This window comes from Urocampus carinirostris, chromosome 7 (assembly GCF_059441175.1).
Source record: "Urocampus carinirostris isolate Australia breed hairy pipefish chromosome 7, RoL_Ucar_1.0, whole genome shotgun sequence".
Taxonomy (NCBI): domain Eukaryota; kingdom Metazoa; phylum Chordata; class Actinopteri; order Syngnathiformes; family Syngnathidae; genus Urocampus; species Urocampus carinirostris.
The window spans coordinates 147,618-171,410 of record NC_142355.1 but is presented as its reverse complement, the minus strand read 5'-3'; the positions used below and the strand labels follow the sequence as shown (position 1 = coordinate 171,410).

Below are 23,793 nucleotides of genomic sequence, written 5' to 3'. Positions count from 1 at the left end.
CGGCGTCCATTTTGAAAGTTCACGGAGCCAAACTTTGGCGAAAAGTTGCTCCGGGGTGCCTCAAAAAACAAGTCACCGAAAGAAAATACAAAAAAAGTCTTTAAGCAAAAGAAGTCGCATGTTGTTCACGTTGGACTCAGAAATTTGCAACTATTTATTTCACAAACTAACAAACATTTCTAAAGGGACAGTGTGTCGTATTTAGCGCCCCCGGTGGTGAAAAAAAATCATTTGAGGAAAAACAAAACGCAACTTTATTGTTTTAATGGATAAGTAAAAATAGAAATATGCATTCAAAAAGAAAACTCGGTGGTCTAAATATGAGTATTTATTTGACAAAAAAAGAAACTCACCCAGAGGGAGCTCACGTGATTGGACACCGTCTTGCTGCAAAGATTTTCTTTTCTTAAATTATTTCTTGTTTTTCACAAAAAACAAAGACTGAAAAAATGTAGAAAATGTTCCATGTTAGATAAATGTTGCTGATTTGAAGTATTATTTTTGTTCTTTTTCTTTTTCTCTTATTTTTTATATTGACTTATTTTTCTTACATTTTCCCCTTTTTCTTCCTTTAAAAAAAAATATTCTGACATTTATCCTGTTTCATTATGGAGGCAGAGCGCTCGTCTTGGGATCAAGAGGTCGCAGGTTGGATTCCCGGCTCCTCTGTGTTATATGTGGAAGTGTCCTTGGGCAAGACACTGAATCCCCAATGTCCCTGATAAGCAGGTAGTTGCCTCGGTTAGTTAGTGTGTAAAAGGGAAAGTGTGAAGCACATTGTAAAGCGCTTTGGGAGATCTTCATGACTTGAAAAGCGCTATAGAAATGCACACCATTTGCCATATTTCTATTTCCCCCCCTTTTCCCTCTTTATTTCATTTCCTCTCCTTTTTTCTCTTTTTCTTTGTTTTCTCTCTTTTTTCCTGTCCTCTTTTTGTCTTTCCCTTCTACCGCTTTCTATCATTTTTCTTTCTTTGCGAAAAGATGGGCAAAAAAAGTGAGGGAAAATAACTTACTTTTGAGTCTCAGTAAAGTGTATTTTTCCTCGTGCATTTATAACTCGTTTTTGCTCAACACCATACACATACAGTTGTCAAATATGACACACTGTACTTTTAAACAAAGACTTCAAACTAAAAAAACTACTTATGCAAAAGAGTTATACATGATAATGTCTATGAAAAAATACAAAAACAGGCTACTATTTACACTCAAAATAATCACTAAGTATTCTATTCTATTCATATATATACGACTGGAAAAATGTATTTTTTTTTTGTTGCAAACTTGTTGACAAACATCGTTTTTGAAATCCTAGTGGAATTCATCTATTTGAAAAGATAAACAAGGATTGACCACCACATCATGTAATCCTTAGAATTCTAATTACAGTAAGTAATTCATATCAAGATTTGAATACAAATATCGAATGTAAAAATCCGAAAATGTTTTTGTTGTCTCCTTGTCATCATATATTTCCTTCAGTAAAGTCACTGGAAAGGACAATCTGACGAAAGGGAAGAAACGTGATGACACGAATTCTCGATTTGGTTTTCTTTCTTTTAAAAAAGTTTGCGAATTTCGTTGTTTGGATTTAAAGATATCGAGAGAAACGTCTACACGACACCTGTTTTTTTCTGCTTCTTTTCTTTCAGTTCCGAAAAAAAAACCCAGAGCAAAACAAATTGGAAAATCCTAAAGGAAGCTCCAAATGGGACCAACATAAAAACAGCAAGCGGTGACAATCGACTGGAGATTACAAAACACACCAGAAAAGTCGAAAAACAAACCCCAAAATCAACATGAAATATATGACAACGAACCAGTAAATGATTTGGCAAACTATTTTCAGAGCTTGTTGACGCGGAGTGACGTCACAGTATATCCACGTCGACTACGTTTCCCAGAGCTCTTTGCTCCTCGGCCTTTTCCAAATACAGACCGCTGTCATTACGCGGCGTGATTTTTAGATTCGATTTGATTTTCAATTGAAACTTTTGGGTCGCATTTTCAAACGTTTTCGCTTCAAACGACCAAAAATGACATGGAAATAACGCGGAGCAGAGCGTCCTTGTACGGGGACATCGGTAAGGCGCTTATACGGCTTGCTTAAGAGTCTCGGAACTCGGAAGAGTGAGTGTTTCGGAGATAACGTCGTTACTGTAAATAAGTAAGAAGTTGGACGTGACAGTCGCTTCCAAATGAGAGATTCTAGCCATCCCCACCCCACCGGACCCCCCGACTCGTCAAAATGACCCGCTTTCGTGAACGCAACACGAGAATCGCTTCGTAAACATCCATCCATGATCTGCAGCGCTTATCCTCAGTAGGGTCGCGGGGGTGCTGGAGCCGGGCAGTGGACACCCTGAACTGCTTGTGAGCCAGTCGCAGGGCACACGGGGACAGACAATTGGCTCGCTCATTTACACCTAGGGAAAATTTGGACCGGCTATTTAACCTGACATGCATGTTTTGGGAACGTGGGGGGAAAGCGGAGTGCCCGGGGAAAACCCACGCAAGCACGGGGAGAACATGCAAACTCCACACGGGAGGTTCGATCTCATGACCTCAGGACTGTGCCGCACAGGCCCTCACCACTGCCTCGCCGTGCTGCCGCTTTGTAAACATGGGGTCTTTTTCGAGGAGGAATCCAAAAATGATGGCAGTGAAACTTCTCACGATAAAAAAAATCTCAGTCATCATTTGAAAAACATACTAATACAATCATTTTGTTGGCGTGAAATCTGAGGTCATACGGCGAAATATGAAAAACGATACAATAATGTATAAACAGATGAGATACATTCGGAAAACGGTATTCAATAAAATAATCGTTCCCTTTCTATAAATATATTAATCTTAAACATTGATATTTGAAAGTCCGTAAATAATATTATATTGACAAAAATACAAATGGGAACTGCCAAATCTCTAAAAAATTCTTTTAGGAGATGCTGAAAACCCCTCATTCCGTATAGTATAACATTGCCCAACTGAGTTCCGCCCTTTTCTTTCGTACCCGTCCCCGTAGTTTTTTTTTTTCAATTTCCTTCTCAATTCTTTCCTCTGGAGACTTTAGTTGTCTCTTTACCATGTCTCTCTTCGCACGCGTGTTAAATATTGCGTCGGCAGGGTCACTTCGGGCCTCGCTACACTTTTGTGTCGACACTTTATGCCCGACGCTTCGACTCGGTGCTTCGTACTAAACACCCTGCCGCAGAGCACGCCACTGCACCCTAGTGTCACGGAGGTGCAATGCCTTTTATTCTAAAGTCAAACGTGCCGTACTCCCCTCGACGGGGCCCCGCCCCACCGTTTGAGAACCACGAATAGAGTGAAAGTAAGACGAGGCCTGCTCGGAGTCCAAATGCCAACCCCAAAGAGATGAAAACGTGTTTTTCCGAGCGCAAGGATGAAACGCACATCCTCGCACGGGCATCGTGAACGAGCAGACTGAGGCCGCGATGATAACACGCGGCGGGAGACGGCGGCCACCGGTGAAATAGTTTCCATTTCCGTTCTGCTCCTTTGAAGACACAGATCCGGCTCACGATTTTTCAGGGCAATAAGACGTTCTCGGAAAATCTCAATGAACCTATCGCCGGTGAGCTATTTTTGTGACTGGGTTGTTCTTTTGGGGACAACCTGGTGCGTCCGTTTGGGGACTCCCACAAAGACAAATCCCAGAGATAGATCTTTTTCACACGACAGCCGCGACCTACAATTCCATCGTCAAAGTACCGTGTTTTCTGGACTCTAAATGGCAGCTGATTTGAAGTCGCGCAGGTCAAAAAAATGCATATTTCATATATCGATCGCACCAGAGTATAAGTCGCATCCCCGGCCAAACTACGGAATGAGTTTGGAAAACACGGAAATCGATAATAGCTCCGGATTTCACATTTTCCCCTGTTTTTTGCAGCTCACGGCCTGGGCTTCTGGACGGAGCGCTCGGCCGCGCACGAGGCGGCGGCGAGAGGCCGTTCGGGACGTTTGCTGGAGCTGATCCAGGAGGGGGCGCCGGTCAACGCCGTGGCCGTCGACTCCATCACCCCTTTGCACGAGGCTTGCGTTCGGGGACACGCGCCCTGCGTGGAGATCCTGCTGGCGGCCGGGGCGCAGGTCGGGACATACGCTCTAGTTCCTTAGATGGCCATAAAAATCATGCAGAAATGGGACATTTGTTGGGGAAAAAACTGAGCTGAGGTTTTCTAAGCAACTTAGAAAATGAGCAGCTCCCTGCCCCCCAAAAAAATAGTTCCAGCGTTATTTGTTGAGAAACAACTCGACCGGCATTAGCCCATTCTTTTACAGCAAGCCAGCGACTCACAACACAGAACTATAATAATAATTACACACTATACTTCAAAGCATCTTTCAGGACACCCAAGGGTGCTGTACACGGAATAACAAGAAAACAAGCAATTGATAAATACCAAATAAAACAATAAAACCAAGACCATTATGAATAGACCGGTCTAAAGAGGTGGGTTTAAGTCCAGATTTGAAAGCGAACGGGGTGGCGGAATTCTGTAGGTCGAGCGGTAACGAGTTCCGGAGCCGGGGGGCAGAGCGGCCGAAAGCTCCGCTGCTCGTAGAGCTGAGACGGACAGTAGTTTCTTAGATATACGTACAAAAAAAGCTATAAATTGTTGATAAACAACCTTAACAGCACGAGCTGATCTTTTAAAGCAGTATAGACGAGAATTTCTCAGCATGCGGGCGACCGCGTCAAAGGAAAAACACTTCTTTAAATATGGATGGAAAAATGCTCAAACGTTTCATTTGCGGATAGATGACCGTAGCGGCATTCACGGACCCTTTAAATCAGGGGCGGCGGCCCCGTTTCGAGGCGAAGGCGACGTCTTCGAGGCTCCTCAAAGTCTTATGGCGCAATCTGCCGCTTTCAGGCGGACGCCCGCAATATGGACGGCAGCACGCCGTTGTGCGACGCTTGCGCGTCCGGCAGCCCGGAATGCGTGCGCCTCCTGCTGGAGTACGGCGCCGCCGTCGACCCGCCGCTTTTGACCTTCTCGCCGCTTCACGAAGCCTGCCTGAGGGGTGAGAAGCGCCCTGCCCGCCCTCCTACCCTCTAGCTCCTTTTTACGCTCCCTAGTCAAACGCAATGGCCCCTCCTTACCGAAGGGGGCACCGCCTCCGTTGACTTCGGTCCCGTCAATGGAAAAGCAGTATCTGAAGAGCCCTAGACTTCATTCGTTTGTGGTTCTTTTATCTCGTGATAAAACGAACCGACGGTTGAAAAATACACAAGACCGTGCAACTCTGGCCCATCTCTACTCCCAAGACAGCAAAAATGATTCCTACTTTGGAATTCCATCCGTAACATGAGTTTGCCTGGAATTCCACCCGTAAAAAGAGGTGACCTCAAATTGCACCTGTATCGTGAGGTTGCTTGGAAATTTCATCCGTAACATTAGGTTCTTGGGAGATCCACCTGTAACATTTAGATGTAAGGAATTCCACCTGTAACAAGAGGTTGCTTGGAGTTGCAACTCTAACATTTTGCGGCTCGAAATTCAACCTGTAATATTCGGTCGGTTGGAGTTCCGCCCGTCGCAAGTCTTTCACTCTACGGCCTCCTACCTCATTTGCCGCCATTTACGGCTACGGACGCCCAAGATCCATTTTTGGCTAGGGTGTCATTGACGGCGACGGAGGTCAAAATGGAGTCTGGGGCGCCACGTTTGGCGCAAGTGAGCGCTTTCCGGTTCTGTTTGCAGGAAATCCGGACTGCGTGGATCTTCTGCTGCGCCGCGGCGCCGCCACGGAGGCGTACGATTGCCGCTACGGGACGCCGTTGCACGTGGCCTGCGCTAGCAAACATTACCACTGCGCTAAAGCGCTCCTCAACGCCGGTCGGTACAACTTCTCAAAATATTGAACGCCGTTTTCCTTCCCCATTTCAGAGTTGTTTTTGCAAAGGTATCGCTCGCAAAAGGTTTCCGATCGTCAAAACAATTGGGTTATCGCACGGAGACGACCCGAGGAATTCAAAAATACACTTTTCGAATGTTAATCGCGTTCTCGAAGGCGCAAGAAAATCAAAACCTATCTGGCCCTATGTGGAACAGTCATACCCAGTTGGGCGGCGAAAACAGAAACATTTGTGATCGTTGGTGAGGAGTCTCTAACAACACTGTGGAGGAATTTTGACCCACTCTTCTTTGCAAAATGGTTTCAAATCTGCCATATTGGGTTTTCTAGCATTCACTTCATGTATAAGGTCACACAAAAGCATCTCAATTAGATTTGAATCCCGACTTTGCCACTCCAGAACTTTCATTATTTTTTGAGCCGTTCGAATTTGAGGGCACCGACTGATGACCGGATGATCTTCTTTTGGATCTTCTGCTAAACACCAGAATTCCTAATTCTGTCAAGCAGAGCAAGTTGTCCTGGTCCTGAGGCAGCAAAGCATCCCCTCACTGTCAAACGGCGACCACACTTTACAGTCCAGTCCGCATCAAGTTCCTTTTCTTAAATGCTGTGCCATTTTAGGTCGGATGGAACGGCCGCACGGTTTCCAAAAGGGACATTTTTGACTCATTCGAATGTTTCTCCAAACGTCTCGAGCATCGTCGAGATGCTTTTTGGCAAATGTGAGACGACTCTTTGCGCTCTTCTGTGGCAGCCGGGATTTTCCTCCGGGAACTCTCCCGCGGATGCCATTTTCGGCCAGTGTCTTTCAAACACACTGACCATAACGGAGGCCAGCGAAGCCTGAAGTTCCATGGACGGTTCTTTCATAACCTTCTGGGTGAGCCATCGTTGCACTCTCGGAGTGATTTTAGTGGCTTGAGCACGCCTGGGAAGGTGACACACGGATTCCAGTTTTCTTCATTTGTGGATAACGGCTCCGACAGCTCGGAAATGTCTTTGTGACCTTTTTTCCTAGTTCTCGGGGGGATTTATTCGGACGACGGCACGCGTTCTTGAAATTTCGTAGCCTACTTCAGAATCGGTCCGACGATCCGAAACCTTCGGGAGTGTTGAATACGCAAAATGCGGGATTGGACGCGCGGCCGGTTTTTGTTTCCCGGAAGGAAGGCGCCGACGCGAACGCGGCCGAGCCGCACGAGACGGCTCTGCACCGGGCGGCCAAAACGCGTCAGGCGGAGCTGATCGAGCTCCTGCTGGAATTCGGCGCCGACCTCCACGCTGCGGACAAGGCCGGCAAGAAAGCCGTCGACTACGCGCCCGTCGGGTCGCCCGCTCATCTCTGCTTGCGCTTCTACCAAGGTACGTGCCTCCCGTTTTGGAGTTTGACGTTCTTTCGTTCCTAGATCCTATTTTTCAGATATATTTGACATTTCTTTATAGGGCATGCGCGATAGCTTTCCCCCCGACCTTTTCTCTCAATGCATTCTATATTTAGAAAATGAAAGTCATAAGCAAAGTCTACTCGTTTCTATATTTCTGTTCAACGTACCGGCTTGCTGTCGGGAATTCATTATTAGCTTTTTCTTCTCGGCCCACGTCTCCCAGCGAGACGGCGTCTCGGCTCCTCCCGCGGGCGTGCCGAGGAATTGTTTGCGCCCATCGTTCTCACAACACAGCGCCTTGATGTCTGGCGTCTCAAAACAACGCCTGCTGTCCTCCGTCAAAATTCCCTAGACAAAATAGGATGCGTTTGGAACAGCCTGCCCTGACCTTGTACAGCGAACTAAAGCGCATTATGAGTCGATCCTATAAAATCCTTTATAGTCAAATGTATCAAATCCTTTAGTGCTTTGAATCGAGCAGCTGATGGACTATTCGAGTCCGGCATCAAGTGACCCGAAACCGCCAGGTCCCATTTGTCCGTTATGGCTTTTATCTTTTAACGAGCGCGCACGCGACGCTGATAAACAGTTACGCGAGAGGCAAAATCCTCCACTTTGTTTTTTTGTATTTTGCTCGGCAGAGACGCCGCTCAGCCTCCAGCAGACGGTCCGGGTGGCGCTGAGGAGACGGCTCGGCGGGAAGGCGCTATGGGTTTTCTCCCGACTGGATTTGCCCAAGCGGCTGGCGGACTTCCTCTCCTACGCCCCGCCGCCCGTTTACCACCTCTGAGGGTGCGTCTCGGGCCTCGGCGCGCTTGGCCGCGACCTCGCCGTTCGGTTTCCGGCGAATCCTCCGGCTCCGCGCCTTTCGGAACACAGAAGGCCGGCTGGCGAAGCGCGCGCTAGCGAGGGATTCGGGACAAAAGTCAAGTCCTTAAAAGCCCTCGGGTGTCGAGGCTGCGGCTTTTTAGGAACCGCCGGTCCGGCGACAATTTTGGGGCCGTGCTGATTTCTTTGAACTTTTATTTTAGAAAGGATTTATCGAAACATGAATCAAATCTCGGATTCCGTTTCTTTTTAAATGACTTATGGTTTTATGGTATTCTATAATCCTTTAAAAATGCCATTCTTAAAATGATTTTATTAGTTACAATTTTGAATTCCTTTTTCTTTTTAATTCTTTGAACACGGTTTATTCATATTTCAAAAAACATTTTAAAATAACGAATATGCATTTTTTAAATGATTTCCAAACAATCTATTTGCATTGTTTTAGTATTTAAGGGCAGCACGGCGGCGCAGTGGTTGGCGCGTGTGCAGCACAGTTCTGATGTCGTGAGATCAAACCTCCTGTGTGGGGTTTGCATTTTCTCCCGGCGCTTGCGTGGGTTTCCTCCAGGCGCTCCGCTTTCCTCCCACATTCCGAAAACATGCGTGTCAGGTTCATTTGCCGGTCCAAATTGTCTAGCGGGGAATGAGCGAGCGAGTTGTCTGTCCCTGTGTGCCCTGCGATTGGCTGGCAAGCAGTTGAGGGCGCGTCTTGCCCACTGCCCGAAGATAGCTGGGATGGGCTCCGGCACCCCCGTGACCCTACTGAGGATAAGCGGCGCAGATAATGGATGGATGGATAGTATTTTCAAATGAGTTATTAACATTTTCTAAAAATGTTTAAACTATTTAGATTTTTCAAAATGATTTTGAATAACTCAGTTGCATTTTTAGAAATGTGGGAATGATTTACACTTCTAAACATCTTAAATACATTTTTTGCAGTTTTAATTTTTTTAAATTTGCATTTTAAAAACGTTTTTAAATGATTCATGAACATATTTTTATTTTTTTATCTTTTAAACGAGTCACATTTCAAATGACTTATTTTCTTTTCATTTTATAATTATATATTTTTTACTTTTTCTAATTATTTTAACTGTTCAAGCCTCATTTTTTCTTCAAAATTCATTTGTATTTGATGTTAAAACAATGTCATAATTTTTTCTAAATCATTATAACCCGGTGCAACTTATAGTCGTGAAAACGGTACTCACATCTAAAAAATATTGTGAGTCACATTTTTTTTAAAGTTATTTCAAAGTTACTTGTTTACCATCTAACAATAAGATTTACACCCGTTAGCGTAACCATTTTTCGTTCGGGTGATGTTAGCCTGATCGATCCAATCGAAGCATTTCCACATTAAAATAGAGATTTGAAATCAATTGTGATTGTATTTATGTATATGTGTCAATGACAAATGGATTGATGACGAATTAAAGCTGCTGCAACTTGGTTGGCCCTTTTATTCTACCGTTTCCTTCCCTTGCCACACATTAGCCACTTGGCTTGCACGCTACAGCTGGGTGTTAGCTTGTGATTGTTATTATTATTGTTAGCCGCACAGTGTAGATGTTTGCGTCCTCCTTTAATTTGACCATTTTCCCACCGTTTCCTTCTCTAGCCATGCATGTTAACCACTTATATACTAGCTATGGCTCCATGCTAGCCTCTCGTGTCGAAAGCTACTCCAGGAACATAAAACTTGCTTTTGCATGCTTTTACTGGCCTTTTTAGTAACTTCCCCTGCTAAAGTTAGCCATATTCCCCCAGCACCGACGAACTGCAGCAATTGGCTCTTTTCAGAAGCTCCGAGTGAATCCAACTTGCTCAATTTTTGCGGTCGCTGGTGGGGATTCTTCGGGCTTTTGTAGCGCTTCTCCTTCCAAAACACACGCTTAAAATCTATTCTTGGCCGTGATGACCCCTAGCGGCGAATGATAACACGCTGTCACTTTAAACCTGGACGGAACTAGTCACCGTCCGGTCGAACGGATGAACTTTCGGGTTTTTATTTTCACAGGGGCCAATCCCTCGGACATTAAAACTCTGGTTTTCTATTTGTGGCCTCCAATCGAAAGCGGTCTTCTGTCACGACAACAAAGTTTCACGGAATGGAACAAGCGAGTTCAAAAACAGAAGAAAAAATCCAAGTCGCAGAACATCTCACTTTTCTTCCACGAGATGTTTTTCACTCTATCGTGAACAGAGACATTTTGTTTCCTTTGGTCAAACTTTCCAATAAGAAAAGATGACGAATTCTCTCACGTCAAAACGCCATCGCCCCGCTGATTTTTAAGTTTCCGTTTTACGATCCAAAATCATTTCCGTCCAAAGAAAACACACGACAACAAATGTAACACGAGCTGGATTTATGACACTTCCGAAATGATCATGCGAGGACGCGGTCCAAAATGCCTAAATTCACTTTTCCTCCACGAGATGGCCTTCATTTTATGTCTCAAAAGCCAAAGACGGACAGATGATTCACGATCAAATTTGCCACTAAGGAAACAAACTATGCGCCTTCGATCGATGGCGTAAAAACAAGATTATAATGAGCCCGCTTGAGTTCCCAGAAGCCCCGATCATTTTCACATCTCCTTTTTACATTCAAATAAAGCATTTCTATAGCGCTTTTCCGAGTCAACGAAGGCCTCCCGAAGCGCTTTACAATGTGCTTCACACGTACCCATTCAGACACACGCTCACACACCAATAGCGGCCATGCAAGGCGCCGGCATGCGAACGTCAAATTTGCGATATTCGAAAACGGATGGAGTCCGTGTGGTCACCATTGCCAGCCTCTTTTTTCATAAAAGCTGGAATTGATCAATAGTAAGTGAGTCAATTGCGCCATTATTTTTTTATGTATTCATATTTTTTTCGGGGGTGTACTTGCTCAAGGGCGAGCAAACCTTTGAGCGGCGAGTTTGCATTTTTTCCCAAAGGGCAGGGTCCAGGAGGAAAAAAATGGATTGGATTTTCCCGATCCCGTACATTGGTATCACGTATTCCTATTTTGATTCGACACCTATTATTTCATTTACCGTTTCCTCGTAGCGCTGTCGAAAAACTCTTCATTAAAATCAAACTAAACTATTATATAGTATATTAGTCTTTTGTATTTGTTTATAATCACGCGGTATATTATCAGGCCCCTTATGCTCTTAGCACTTCATTTGAGGATACACATGAAAAAAATGAAAAATAAAAAGACTTTTTGCATGATATTTGATGATTATACTGATCCTCGACATAAATGCATGAGAAAAATATGACAAATGCGGGGAAAAATGACAATAAAAACGATGACACGATCGGAATGCACATTACGCACGAATGCGTCGTGAAAAATATATTTTAATGGAGTACTGACGGACCGCAATAGTGATGGTCTGTGCGGCTCTTTGAGACTTAAGGGCCTGACTTGAAGATTAGCAATAAAGTAACTAACAGTATTTCAATTGGGGTTCACTTTTAAGGGGGACAAAAGTGGCACAGAGACAACCATTTTTTTTTTTTAATCGCTCGTACTTTTTTCGACTTTCGATCGTGCTGGCCGGATACAAAAGCCCGACGGGCCACGTCTACCCCGCGGGCTACATTTTGCCCACCTTTGCCTAGGCATTTTTTTCCGATCGGATTGATTTTGGCCTCAAAAGTGAGCAAGGCCATTCAAATCCTGTTGATTTTATTTCAAAAGGTGTTGACATTTGTTTTTTTGCCAGCTGGCGAAAGAAAACAGACACATTTGGCTCATTTTGCCCGCGGTAAACAAAATAAATATGACTTTTCGGAGCGAGTCGTTGAACTGGTGAACGGACGACAACTAAAAAAAGACATTCGAGGACATAAAAACAACTCACAAACACGGACGGAAAGTTTTTTTTTTCTTTTTGGGCTCATTTTTCTTCTATCCAGTCTGCTACAAGTTGAAGAGAAATCAAATCAGAGACGCGGCGTTCCCTCTACACTCCCGTCTCTTTCCCGCGGACGGAAACCCGAGACCTTTGCGGCCTAAGGCGGCGTCCCGGCGGCGGCGGAAGGTTCTCGTCCGAGCGGCGTTTGGCGCCGAAGTGGGCCACGGCGCCGCGGAGGCAGTTGAGCCACTGCTGCTTGTGGTAGACGTCGTTGACCTGCAACGTGTGCGACTGGCCGTCCGAGGAGCTCACGCGGAAAAGGTTCTTGGCTGGGGGCGGAAACATACGTTTGAGGGAAATAGAAATCTCCTTGAACTTCCGAATCTGACGCAAAACAAAAGTTCCAAAATGGATTTCCTCTCCTGGTTTAGGTCCTACCACTAGATACAGCGATTCAACCTCTGAGCCCGTCTGTGTTGCCCGTGGCGTGCCGCAGGGCTCGGTCCTTGGTCCCCTCCCTTTCAGTATTTATATACTTGCTTTAGGCGATATTATTCGCAAGTATATTAGCTTCCATTGCTAAGCAGATGAAAAATGAAATCTCACCCAGAGTGACTCAGTCAAAAATTTGGGTGGCACATTTGACCCTAATCTTCCATTTCGATGACACGTTAAGAATATGACTACAACAGTCCCCCCCCCCATCTTCACAATATTGAAAAGATTCGCCCTATGCTGTCCCAGTCTGATGCTGAGATTGTAATTCATGCTTTGGTTACTTCTGGTCTTGATGAGTATAATCGAAGGTTTGCAGCAGGTACAAAATGCTGTAGCGAGGCTTTTAACAAAGCATTTATGCCCACCGCACCCAAAAAAAGTCGGAAATAGTGACTAAAAACATGGCTAAAAAGTAAATTACAAAAAAAAAAAAAAAAGTAGAAAGTATTCCAAAGTAACCATAACCAAAACCTGAAAGTTGCAGAAAAAATAAAATTCTAGAAATAGGATTGGCGATTGTCTTTAGAAAAAGGTGTTTGCTTGCATGTCGTCGGTAAAGGCTGTATGGAATTCTTTTTCTCTGCCAAAAGAGTTGATGCCGATAACCTTTAACTTACTTGTTGCTTTTTGCAAATTTGGTTGCTTCAATATATTTCATTTGATCTTTTTTTTTTGGGCACAACAAAAAAGAAATCCTGTGAATGAAGAGGCTTTCGTTCGAATTACAGACGCTGCCCAACTTACGAACGAGATTGTTTGTAAGTTGAATTTGCTGGTTTGTTGCTCCAGTGCTATATTTTCTATCTTTAAGGTTTATAGAAGTACGTTTAAGGCTTGTTTTCGTAACCTGTATTGGTTTGAAACTGAAAAATAAACGTTTCATAAAATGATATGCTCTGTAATGTTGCAAAGCTGGCTAAATGATAAAGCATAATACTGAAAAACAAAGCTACACATTAGGCATTGACATTCTATGGTCCGTGAAGCCCTTTGAGACTTCTTGTGATGAAGGGCCAAACAAATAAACAGGACTTGACTAGACTATAAAGATAAATTAAGTGAAGGGTAAGGAAGAGTTAGGTGACTTCCTCCTCTGTGGTAAAAAGTGGCCAAAAAAAAAAGAGTTCCGACTATTTTCTCAACCGCATCGAGCCTTCTTATTCCAGTTTTGTTTCAAAAGAAACGGCTCGCCTCTAAACTTTATACCGACCCGATCGAACGGACGCACGAGATATTATTAAACAATAAATATGTCAACGTTCTTAGCGCGCTAGAGATACAGTACACGGAGTACCGTGTGTTCACAGACAGGCGGAAAGAAGCACGACAGTAATGTCCCGTACTCGAAAAAGGCGCACGCGATACAATATGTCCGGATATTTTTCCACGTCCCGAAAACGATGATCGCATGTGCCGTTTTGCGTAAGTCGAACGTAAGTAGGGGAGCGTGCGTATTTGCATTTGTAAAACAAAGGGCTGCTTCCGGAGGAGAGATTTTTGGACGTTTGCATGAAAATAGAAAGAAAAAAACGGAGGAAGAGGTTTCAAGCTCACCTTTGTCGGCATTGGCGAAAGCCCCTCTGAAGGAGCCCCCCATGCGGACCTCCCCGTCCCGCAGGTCCTCCAGCGCCAGATCCCGGACCCGGAGGGGCCGCCTGTACACTTGGAAGCGGCTGCGCTCGTTGCGGCAGACGGGCCGGGTCAGGACCAGGAGCTCCGAGAACAGGAAGACGTGCAGGCGCTGACCACCCGAAAAAAAAGAAGAGTTGTCGATTCGGGCTCACGGGCAACGTTCCCTCTCATCTTCTACGAGCGTGGCTCGAAACAACGGGAGAGCAACGACAGTCCCGAGTGCGGCAACCTTTCAAATCGGAATCGGGTTCCCGCCACCGCTAAATGATCGATCCCGTTTATTGGAAAGGTTGTACGCCCCGCAAACATCACTTGTTTTTACAAGAGATTTCTATGAAAAAAATACCTTTTATGACATAATACTCACATTTTGGGGGATTTATTGACTTAGTTCCAAAATACAGAAGTGCATTTACTCAAACTTTTCAACGAGAAGTACGATGTAGGAAACGAGATTGAACGGATCCGTTTGGCAATGATTGCCACAGAAGACCGATCAAAGACACCAAAATGAATCATTTTTGTCTGAACTTTCTTCAATACCCCTTTTTTCTCCTTTTCTCTTCACTTTTTACATCTTTTCTTGCTTTTTTCTTTTGTTCTCTATTTTCCTTTATAATTTTATTTGTTTCTTCTGTCAAAATTTCCCAGATTTCTCCTTTGTTTCCTTGCTTTTTCTTATTTCTTTCCTGTTTTTTTCCTCTCTGATCCTATTTGGGGGGTTTTTTCTTAGCTTTTTATCTTTTTTAGTTTGTGTGCTCTATTTTCCCCCTTTTTAGGTCAATTTGTGCATCATGTAAGATACAAAGGGTTAACATATGGATTTAAGCAACAAAAACAAAACAAAAAGAGCCGTTTGGGAGCCGATAGAGTCGTCTCCTTTTAAATAACTTAGCCAAAATAGCCGGTTCTCCAAAAACGGACGGAAAGTTATCGTGGCAACCTTGACGTGGTCACGCATGTCGCCATGTGGTCCAACGGTGCAAGCAAAAATGAAAGTAAACAACATTTGTCTCTTTATATCTTAATGTCTTGGTGATAAAGAAAAGTGCCCCTCACCGCCTCTCCTTTTTTTAATTAATTTTGTTTTTCCGACCAATTATTTTGGTTTTCTAATATTTTTTTCCAGACAAAAAAGTTTTAGAAATTCAAAAAAATGTTGAGAAATCTATATAAAAAAAAAACACAATACGTATGCAGGTCAATAAATCCGATAAATAAATTGTAAAATGTACACTGCAGAACCCTCCCCAAAAAATATATCAGCAAAGCAGGTAAGATGTCCACAAATCACGAGCGGTCGGTAGGCAAGTGGACTAAATCCCTTCTTTGTCCCGATTTGAGGAGCACTCACCGAGCCGCTCTTGTTCCTGAGCTCGCCGTGGCACAAAAGGCTCTTGCAGCCGTCGATCAAAGGATCCCGCTGCGTTTCGTCCAAGTACTCCAGTTTGTCCACGTAGTACTGACACTCCGACTCGCCTTTCCTGATGTTGATGTTGGACAGGATCTCTTGGATGATTTTGACCTGCCCGGGAAATTCCAGATTCGTCGGAGAGGATAACAACCGTTGCATTATAAAAAGGTCCGTTTACGCAATCGGGAGCCTTAAAATGAAGGAATTTAGTCCGTCATAAAACGGCCCCGATCTGAAAAGCGGATTATAAAACAACTGCAAATTCATATAGAAAGTAAGTAAAGTAATCCCTGGCTATTTCGTGGCCCCGCGGGTCGAAAAATATCCGCGATCTCGATCGGGGACATTTTTGCCGTTCGGTCCACCGAAAGTCCATTGTGCACGTGCAGCCCCAATCCGTGATCTCCCATTTCATCTCGATGCAAGACGCACTATTGTCAGACACGGCGGCTCTTTTTTGAGGTTTTGTCCACCAAAAAGTGATCTCCTCTTGTGCAGCGTTGGTCCGTCATCCCCGTTCTTTATTGCCTTTACATCCTGCGTAAAGCGAAATCCACGGTTGTGGCAACTATTAGCCATTTTCCCTGTTGACCTTTTCTGAGAGCAGGGGTCTATAGGGTGAATATTTTGGGGTTACGGCCCTGAAATAAACTGCACCGTTTTGGTCGCAATCTATTATCTTTGGTTGACTGTTAATAAGAGCGGGCGCTCCTAAAATGAACAACACCCGTTTGTCCGTGATTGGTTTTACCTGGTTGAGGGCGGGCAGAGCCGGCGTTCAAATCTTTTAAAAAGGGTGATTTCAATGACATTTGTCACTGAATACTTTGTTCGTTATTTTGTCATGTCATTCATTTATTGTGGGACATTTATTTCCTCGTTATAATTGTTTTTTTTTTTATTGGAAGATTAGATCTTGTAAAAAAACAAAACAAGTGAAATAAGCCCGTTTAACAATTATTGAAGATTTTTTTCTGTTCCCGTCGGTCAAAGTATATCGTCATTCATTTACTCTACGCCTTGTCCAATTTCTATGCAAGCGAGGTGTCCATTTTGCATACCGCCCTATCCAACGCGTCGAGGTCCGGGTGTCCGTCCGGCGTATGTCTCATGATCTCCCTGAGCAGCAGCGGGTACTTGACCAGACGCGATCGCGGGATGTCCAAGAAGCTCCACAAATCCAGTTTGCGGCTGAAGGGGGACTCCAGACAGCGCTGCAGGAAGTCCTGCACCCGCCGGTCCTGCTTCTTCTGGTCCAGGAGCGCTTTGGCGGCCAACTGGTTGCTGCAGTAGTTGCGGTAAGCGTTCAGGCCCGGGAGCTGCGGGAAGGACAAAACGGGGGAAAACCGTCACGATTCGAGTCCCGGCTGGATTTTGGCGTCAGCCTCACCCAGTCGACGATAATTCGTCCTATCTGATCCACTGTCCCGTCGGGCCCGGTCCCATCGGTCAGCTTTGTCAAAAGATCTGAAAAGAAATCAAGTTAAGATGAGAGCGCAACTGGAGGTTTGCCGACTGATTCTCGAACGAACCGATTATCGGGACCGATATTTAGGAATTTGAAGCCTATCGGCATCTGCAATTTTATTCATTCATTAGGACGGTTAAATAATTTGTCTGTCTACCTTGGTCATATCCCTCAAGAGGGGTAACCGACAGCAAGACAAACACGTACACAAAAACAAAGAAAATAAAAAAGGGAAAAAGTAGCAAAAAACACACACAAAAATCTTTGGGGGACCATGGCCAACCCAAATGCCCAAACACCCAACAAGTTAGGCACCTAAGTCGGTCATGCTTTGGTCCCTCCGGATGAAACGGGACACAAGAAAGCGTGTGTGTCACTCGGGTCGGGGTGACACAACACACTCTTTTGTTCAACAGCAGGGCCCGACAGCTTTTGCTGGTTTACCCCTGCCGCATCATACGGGTGCTCCGCCCATCCCTTAGAACGCACCCAAATATAGGGTCACGGTTAAATAAAACAAGGTTATTTAGAACCGGATGCCGTTGAGCCCCCTCTCCCCCTTAACGGGCGTCTGTCTCGGACACTACCGACCCTCCGCCTTCCGATCGGATAAGTGACCGAGGACAAAGCCACTGAATCTGGAAGAATAACGCGAGACCGGAGTTAAGAGTCTGAGGTAGAAAAGCGTGCGTGTGATTCAAAGACAGCGTCATTTTATTTCCTGCACTGTTAGTTTTTGGTTTAAGTGAACTATTAGTCGTGTTAGTTGTAATTAAAATGTATTTACTGCAAAAAGTATAAAGGGAACTATTTAAGTTTGATTTGAATTCATGACAAATATTGTTTGCTTCGTTTTGCATTCATTTGGCTCATTTTTAAGCTTCTACAACAAAGGCATCAGGGCTCCAAATATCGGTTAGCGGCCTCCTCTTAATGCTAAGAACCGGCGTCAGTCTCGAAAAACCCATATCGGTCGATCCCTGGTGTACAGTTCCTAAAAATACCCAAAAGGGGGTCACCGCGTGATGCAAAATGGAGACAGGACAACACAGACGGGGGGCGAGAGCGAGACGGAGACAGCAAGATAGTCTGACCCTCGTGCAGCGGTATGTAAGCATCCAGGTCGCCAAAGATGTGCCCCAATTCCTCCTCCGTCATAATGGCCAGTTTGAGCATGGGGTCGTGGTACGCCTGGGCCAAGAGAACGGGACGCATCGTTCATTCCTGCATCTATTTTCCAAACCGCTCCACACAAACAATAGAAAACGAAACGAAATTCTGCAGGGAACATTCCGACCTTCCGTGCGAGCTGGAGATCCTCGATGAGATCCCGCTCACCTCGGAAGAGCTCGTAAATAGCCTGGGAGGGAAAGGGACACATTGTTTAGCCGGTTACCTGAGAAAAGGCATGTCCGTTACTTACAAATGACAACACCAAGCCAGTTTAAGCTTCTTGAACAGGGAGTCATTTTATTCATTTATAAATTTAATTCAGAACTATAAAAGGATATACCTTTACTTCCATTTTTTGGTCATTGTGCTTGTTTTTTTTAAAAGTTCTTCCTTGATTTTATTTTTACTGAAGAATTTGTTTTCTATTGGAAACAATGAAAACATTTTTTTCCAAAATAGAAAAAAGTCTGGAAAAACGACATGCCTCAAAAAGAATTTAAAAAAATGAAAAATATAAGTATTTCAAATAGTTCAGAAAAATGTTTAACAAAAATTAAAAACTGATGGGAAAATAGTCCAGAAAAAATAACACACTAAAACGTCAGAAGAATGTTCTAATATATATGGACAGAAAAAGAGAAAAAAAGATTTTTATAAACTAGAAAAAAATTGGAAACAATGAAAAGAATTTCAAAGAAACAAAAAACCTATTTGCAAAACATAATATTTGGAAAAGCAGAAAAAGATTTCAAAACACCCAAAAATATTGAATAAAATTGAATGTAAAGAATACTAAAAACAAACCCCATAAAACATTTTATGAATGTTTTTTATATTTCTAATTTACAATAGAATCCAATACCAATTTTTATCAAAATGTGAAATATAATCCACAACGAAAAATTGAAGACACGATCGTTTATTCTTATAGCCATAAAAAATATCATTTGCCACACGTTGCAAAAAAACTTATCTTGATGTTATGGATACTATTTATAAGATATATTATGCCAACCTCCTGTCTTTTGATCTCCTTGGAGGAAAAACAGCTCTTCTGCTGAACGTCCAGCATCTCCGACCACAAGACGCTGTTCCTGCGCTTGGTGGGCGTGGGGGCCGCCATTTTGCCGCCGCGGAGCGACGTCCCCGGGGATTTGCCGTCCCCTCGCATGGACATGGACTACCACAAACACAATAGGAGCGTTTTCGAAACCCGTCTCGCAAAAAAAGTGGGAGAATAGTTCCCTCCTTTACCTGGATGGTCTGACCGAAGCGCCGGACGGCTCCGTTCTTGGACGGCGAGATGAAGTTGACGAGGGACGAAACTCTGGACAGAGAACGAACTTTTTTGTTCGTCGGCTCCTGGAAAAAAAAAAACGCAAAAACGTCTTTGTTAAAAAAATGGCGCGCCCCTCAGTGTTAACACGCTCGACTTACCTTGAGATCGAAACTGGAGAGGCTGACCGTGTCGTCTTCTTTTTCTTTGCGTTTTCGCTTCTGCTGGATTTGAAAGCAACGGTGTGGCATCATTCACAAGTAGAATGGAGCTTAAGCACGTGCATTCGAAGAGAAACTAGGGAAGCCCGAAATATACCGTACGGCCAAAATCTCAAGCCTACTTCCAAATTTTCTTAAGCTAAGCAAGGACATGGCTATACTTGGAGTGGCTGAAAAGAGACAATAACAGGAGTTGGTCAGAGCTAGTGGAAGTGGCTAACATAAGCGGGAGAAGAGACTATAAAGCTAGAGAAGGAAAGTGAGAGAAAAAAAACCTTCCTGAATCATGTGCGACCGTCAAATGCAGGGCAATAAGTCACCCTTAAATGCTAGAAGCAATGCTAGGACAAGCTGGATTGTCAATCTGTATTTGCTCATAATTTGAATCAATATATCAAAACAAATCAAGTATTCACAAAACCACTAGGGGTTGCGATATTATCCACACTGGGGCTTTAAATGACACAGTGACACTTATTCTCCCTTCTTTGAAAAATCAAAGCCCGTGTGGGAAAGAAATTCGGGTGTACTAGCGGTATATTATTCCCAATGTTTTGTTTTGAGTAAACTATTTTTGCTGAACGATGACATTTTTTGCCACATTATATTTGCAGGACTATATGGCGGTATACACCGTGCGCCTTATAAACCGAAAAATACGGTAAATACATTTGGAACCGAGTAACTTGAATGAAACGGTACTTCGTTCAGGAACCACGAGTACATGAATCGGTTCATTTTGGTGGTGAAACCAGATTTCTTTCACAATTATTTTGTTCTTTTCGAGCCACCCTAGGACTTCAAGTAGCTTTAATTTCATGCACCTTATATAAAAAGGTATTTCGCAAAAGACTATTTTTTTTGAAGGTGCACCTTATAGTCGGTTATTTTGCAAAGAAATCAGATTTTGCAACGTATCACAGCTACTTTTTTTGGAAAGATGCATAGTATATACTGTAATGTGTTGGTTTTCCCTCATGTACTGACCAGACTGAAGTCCCAAGGAGTGCCCGGAGTCAGAAAGCTGAAGGAGCTTCCTCTCTGCAGTAAAGGCCTAGCGAGTGAAAAAATAAAAACAAAAAAAAGGACAGTACAAATGAAAACATGTTTTTTCTTATTTTGAACGTCATCAATAGTCTATATTGATTTTTCTAACTTGATGCGCAAAAAGAATATATCGGAAAAATGAAACAAAAAAAGAGTGGTCACTAATGTCGACATGTTAAAGGTAGAGAACGTCATTCGTTTCGTTTTTTATTCTTAGCTACAATGTTTTATCTCCACGAGATCTCGTTTGTGAAAATATGTCGTATTTTTTTCCAATTAAAACAATAATTTAAATGACAGTTCGTGATGTGTAGTTATTCTGATAAATAAAACACAAGTGGAACAACTCATTTTTAGGGGCACCGGAAACCAAACCAATTTTATTAGTAGTATATTTTAGAAAAATGGTTAAGTAAAACAATGTACAGTGCCCGTTTTTTTTTTTTTAAATAATTTTATCATTTAGAAGGAAACCCAAGTTATAACCACTGACCATGCATTTTTGCACTCTACATTTTTAGTTCTTATACTATGTCTTTACTAATTTTATACAGTAATCCTAAAAATAATATTATTGCGTTTTCCATGTTTTGTTTTTATTTTGTATCCGTGCTAATGCGTTCGTAGATAAGTTTAGTTCGTACACTTGAAAGCTTACAGTACTTATCTGCCTTCATTGCTGATAAATGTACATTTCTTTTCATTTGATTCTTTATGACGTGTTTGTCCTGGAGTGCCAAATTTTCACGACGTTGTTTTCAATGACAATAAAGACGTTTTCATCCGATTCAAACTGGCACTACATATTACAAACTGGGTTCATACACCTTTAATGGACAAATGTATGCACTTTCAAATATGATTCATATTATTTATTAAATATTAAAATCGGGGAAAACATCATTTTCAATAGAGTATCTCTCTGCACTCCGAAGGGTATTGATCCGACACTTTTCTAGGCCCTTGAACGCGTCGTTGAACGGTTCAAATCCAAACAACTACGAAATGAAACACGAAATTTGTAATATTAGACTTCTCTGGTAACAATCGGTTTAAGAAAAGCCATATAAAGTTGACAGTAGTTAATTTAAATAAAAAGTATGTACTTTTTGGAGTTATTTCTTCGGAGTGTTTTGGGCGAAGGTTCAACGATGCTGCGTTCACTGGCAATGGACAATCTCGATGACGTCCGACGAAGCTTCGGCTTTTTCCCCAACGTCTCAGCCGCCTTCACTTCTTCACTTTCTTCCATTCCGGGATGCACTTCACCAAGTTTTAAAATGAAAACTTTGACGAGGGTAAAAAGGCGGAAATGTCAAAGAAAATGTTGCGATTTTTGAGAGTAAAAGAACAACAGAGTCTCGAGGCCATACAGAGCACGGCGGAAGTTTGAATATGGCGGATAATTGGAATTTGACCAATCGGGGAAGAGTTCCTGGCTAGTGTCAGATAAGACCAATCAGAGGAGACTTTCTCGGTATCGGTGGGAGGAGTCAAGGAACGGCCACTTCAAAATAGATGACGTCACTTCCTCCTCGAAAATTACAGATTTAAAGTGTAAAAATAAACCCCCAAAAGATGAATTGCAGATTTAATTGCTTCTTTGGCAATAACACAACTTGATCACAACCAAGTGTATTCAGATAATTTACTATTCTACATACGTGAAAAACACCATTTTCAGAGACTGAATTTGTAAAAGCTGGAAAATGTTCAGGACACTAACCCATTATTTTGTGGAATAAATCTCAATCATGAGAAATTAAACCGCAAAATTGTACACATGGCTTGCTGACAAAAACTAGTTATCAGATTTGAATCAAATAGGTATAAGAGGCTTTTTTTGGCAAATACAATCATGAAGAAAATGACAGAAAATACAAATCATCCGAAAATAAAATCCTGAGATATACTAAGAATGACACTATAAATAGTTGATAATGTAAGTTATCTTTGCGTCGGTTTCTTCAATGCTTCTCTGGTGAGTTTTAAAATGGATTCGAATTGTCATCCAAACAGAAACTTACTGCAAAAATAGGCCCAAGAAATGGAACACAAAGCACATCAATGTCGAAATAAATGGCAACGTGTGTAATTTTCAGGTCCAGAAGCTTTATTGTAACTGTCAAAAATCAACAACAACAAAACTTCTTCGGGAGCACCCAGTATTCAGAGAGTAAATTTGTAAATGTTGTACCATGACACACGGTATTGAATAAATAATGTGAACTAAAACCTATTTAAAATAAAATTACCATACAAAATAAATTGCTTGCTGACAAACCGCTGGAAATATAGTAATCCATTTGTTTATGTTGATGTAAAACAGCTCGCTCTGGTGGATTTGATGGTGTACTGCACTCTTTACGATCTGCTGCGTTCCTCCTTGGCTTTTCAATTGTTGTTGTTTAATAAAATCGATTCAAATCGTTAGCCGAAAAACAACAAACAAACCTATAATTAGAAGCAAAAACAAAGCAAGACAAAAAATAGGATGTAGCGTTTGGACGTTGTTTTTAAAACAGCGCACTCTGCTGGATTTAGGGGTGTATTGCATCTTGAGCGCTTCCGTTCCGGTGTCCACATTTCTTGGGGGGGTTCTTTTCTTGACCCCAAAATCCCCCCACTCCCAAATCCAAAACTTCTTTTAAGTGTTCATTTTTGAGGGTTGAGGGTCCAACTCCCAGAACTCTGATTTCATATGGTGCTAGAGACTTTCATGAAACATCTACGTCACCAAATGAAATCAGTTTCTGGGGGCGGAGGTGGTTTCCATGACGCCATTTTTCCTCCTTTTGCCTTCTTGGTGAACTTTGTGGTCAACAACTTTAGCGGTCTTACATCATCGTGGTCCTACACCCTCATCGAGGTCATTCTGTCTGAGGTCGGCATCAGACTCAGACGAGTCAGGCGGAAATTCAGTGCCGGAAAAAACCTGGACACAATGTGGGGGGGGAAAGGTCAAATTCGGACATTTTCATCTATTTCCATTTCTTTTTATTTGTTGATTTCAGCTCCTATTGGCTGCTCGCAGCTGAACCTGCTACTTTGAGCTGGTACATTGGAGTTGCCGGTGGATGCAAAAGA

The 23,793-nt window shown here is 43.0% G+C and overlaps 2 protein-coding genes across 5 annotated transcripts; one reads left to right on the top strand and one right to left on the bottom strand.

The window, feature by feature from the left end:
• The first annotated feature begins 1,909 nt into the window (after positions 1 to 1,909).
• Positions 1,910 to 9,358, top strand: LOC148362020 (ankyrin repeat and SOCS box protein 13-like). Of its 3 annotated transcripts, none has more exons than XM_088339424.1 (6): positions 1,910 to 2,087; positions 3,923 to 4,122; positions 4,911 to 5,061; positions 5,742 to 5,876; positions 7,069 to 7,260; positions 7,925 to 9,358. In XM_088339424.1, exons 1-6 carry the CDS (start codon positions 2,045 to 2,047, stop codon positions 8,071 to 8,073), a joined length of 870 nt encoding a protein of 289 aa, XP_088195550.1. In that variant the 5' UTR covers positions 1,910 to 2,044; the 3' UTR covers positions 8,074 to 9,358. The 3 variants fall into 3 exon arrangements, with proteins under 3 accessions (XP_088195550.1, XP_088195549.1, XP_088195551.1); XM_088339423.1 differs by having other exon boundaries at positions 7,065 to 7,260; XM_088339425.1 differs by lacking the exon at positions 4,911 to 5,061 and having other exon boundaries at positions 7,065 to 7,260.
• Positions 9,359 to 11,791: 2,433 nt separating this feature from the next.
• On the bottom strand, positions 11,792 to 22,140 carry LOC148362019 (neuroepithelial cell-transforming gene 1 protein-like). 2 transcript variants are annotated; one of them, XM_088339421.1, is made up of 12 exons: positions 21,813 to 22,140; positions 20,647 to 20,713; positions 19,600 to 19,662; positions 19,417 to 19,524; positions 19,178 to 19,342; positions 18,287 to 18,349; positions 18,084 to 18,180; positions 16,912 to 16,988; positions 16,583 to 16,840; positions 15,462 to 15,632; positions 14,030 to 14,216; positions 11,792 to 12,306 (listed from the first exon to the last, which is right to left on the bottom strand). In XM_088339421.1, exons 1-12 carry the CDS (start codon positions 21,956 to 21,958, stop codon positions 12,086 to 12,088), a joined length of 1,623 nt encoding a protein of 540 aa, XP_088195547.1. In that variant the 5' UTR covers positions 21,959 to 22,140; the 3' UTR covers positions 11,792 to 12,085. The 2 variants fall into 2 exon arrangements, with proteins under 2 accessions (XP_088195547.1, XP_088195548.1); XM_088339422.1 differs by having other exon boundaries at positions 19,600 to 19,659; positions 21,813 to 22,138.
• Between the last annotated feature and the right edge of the window lie 1,653 nt (positions 22,141 to 23,793).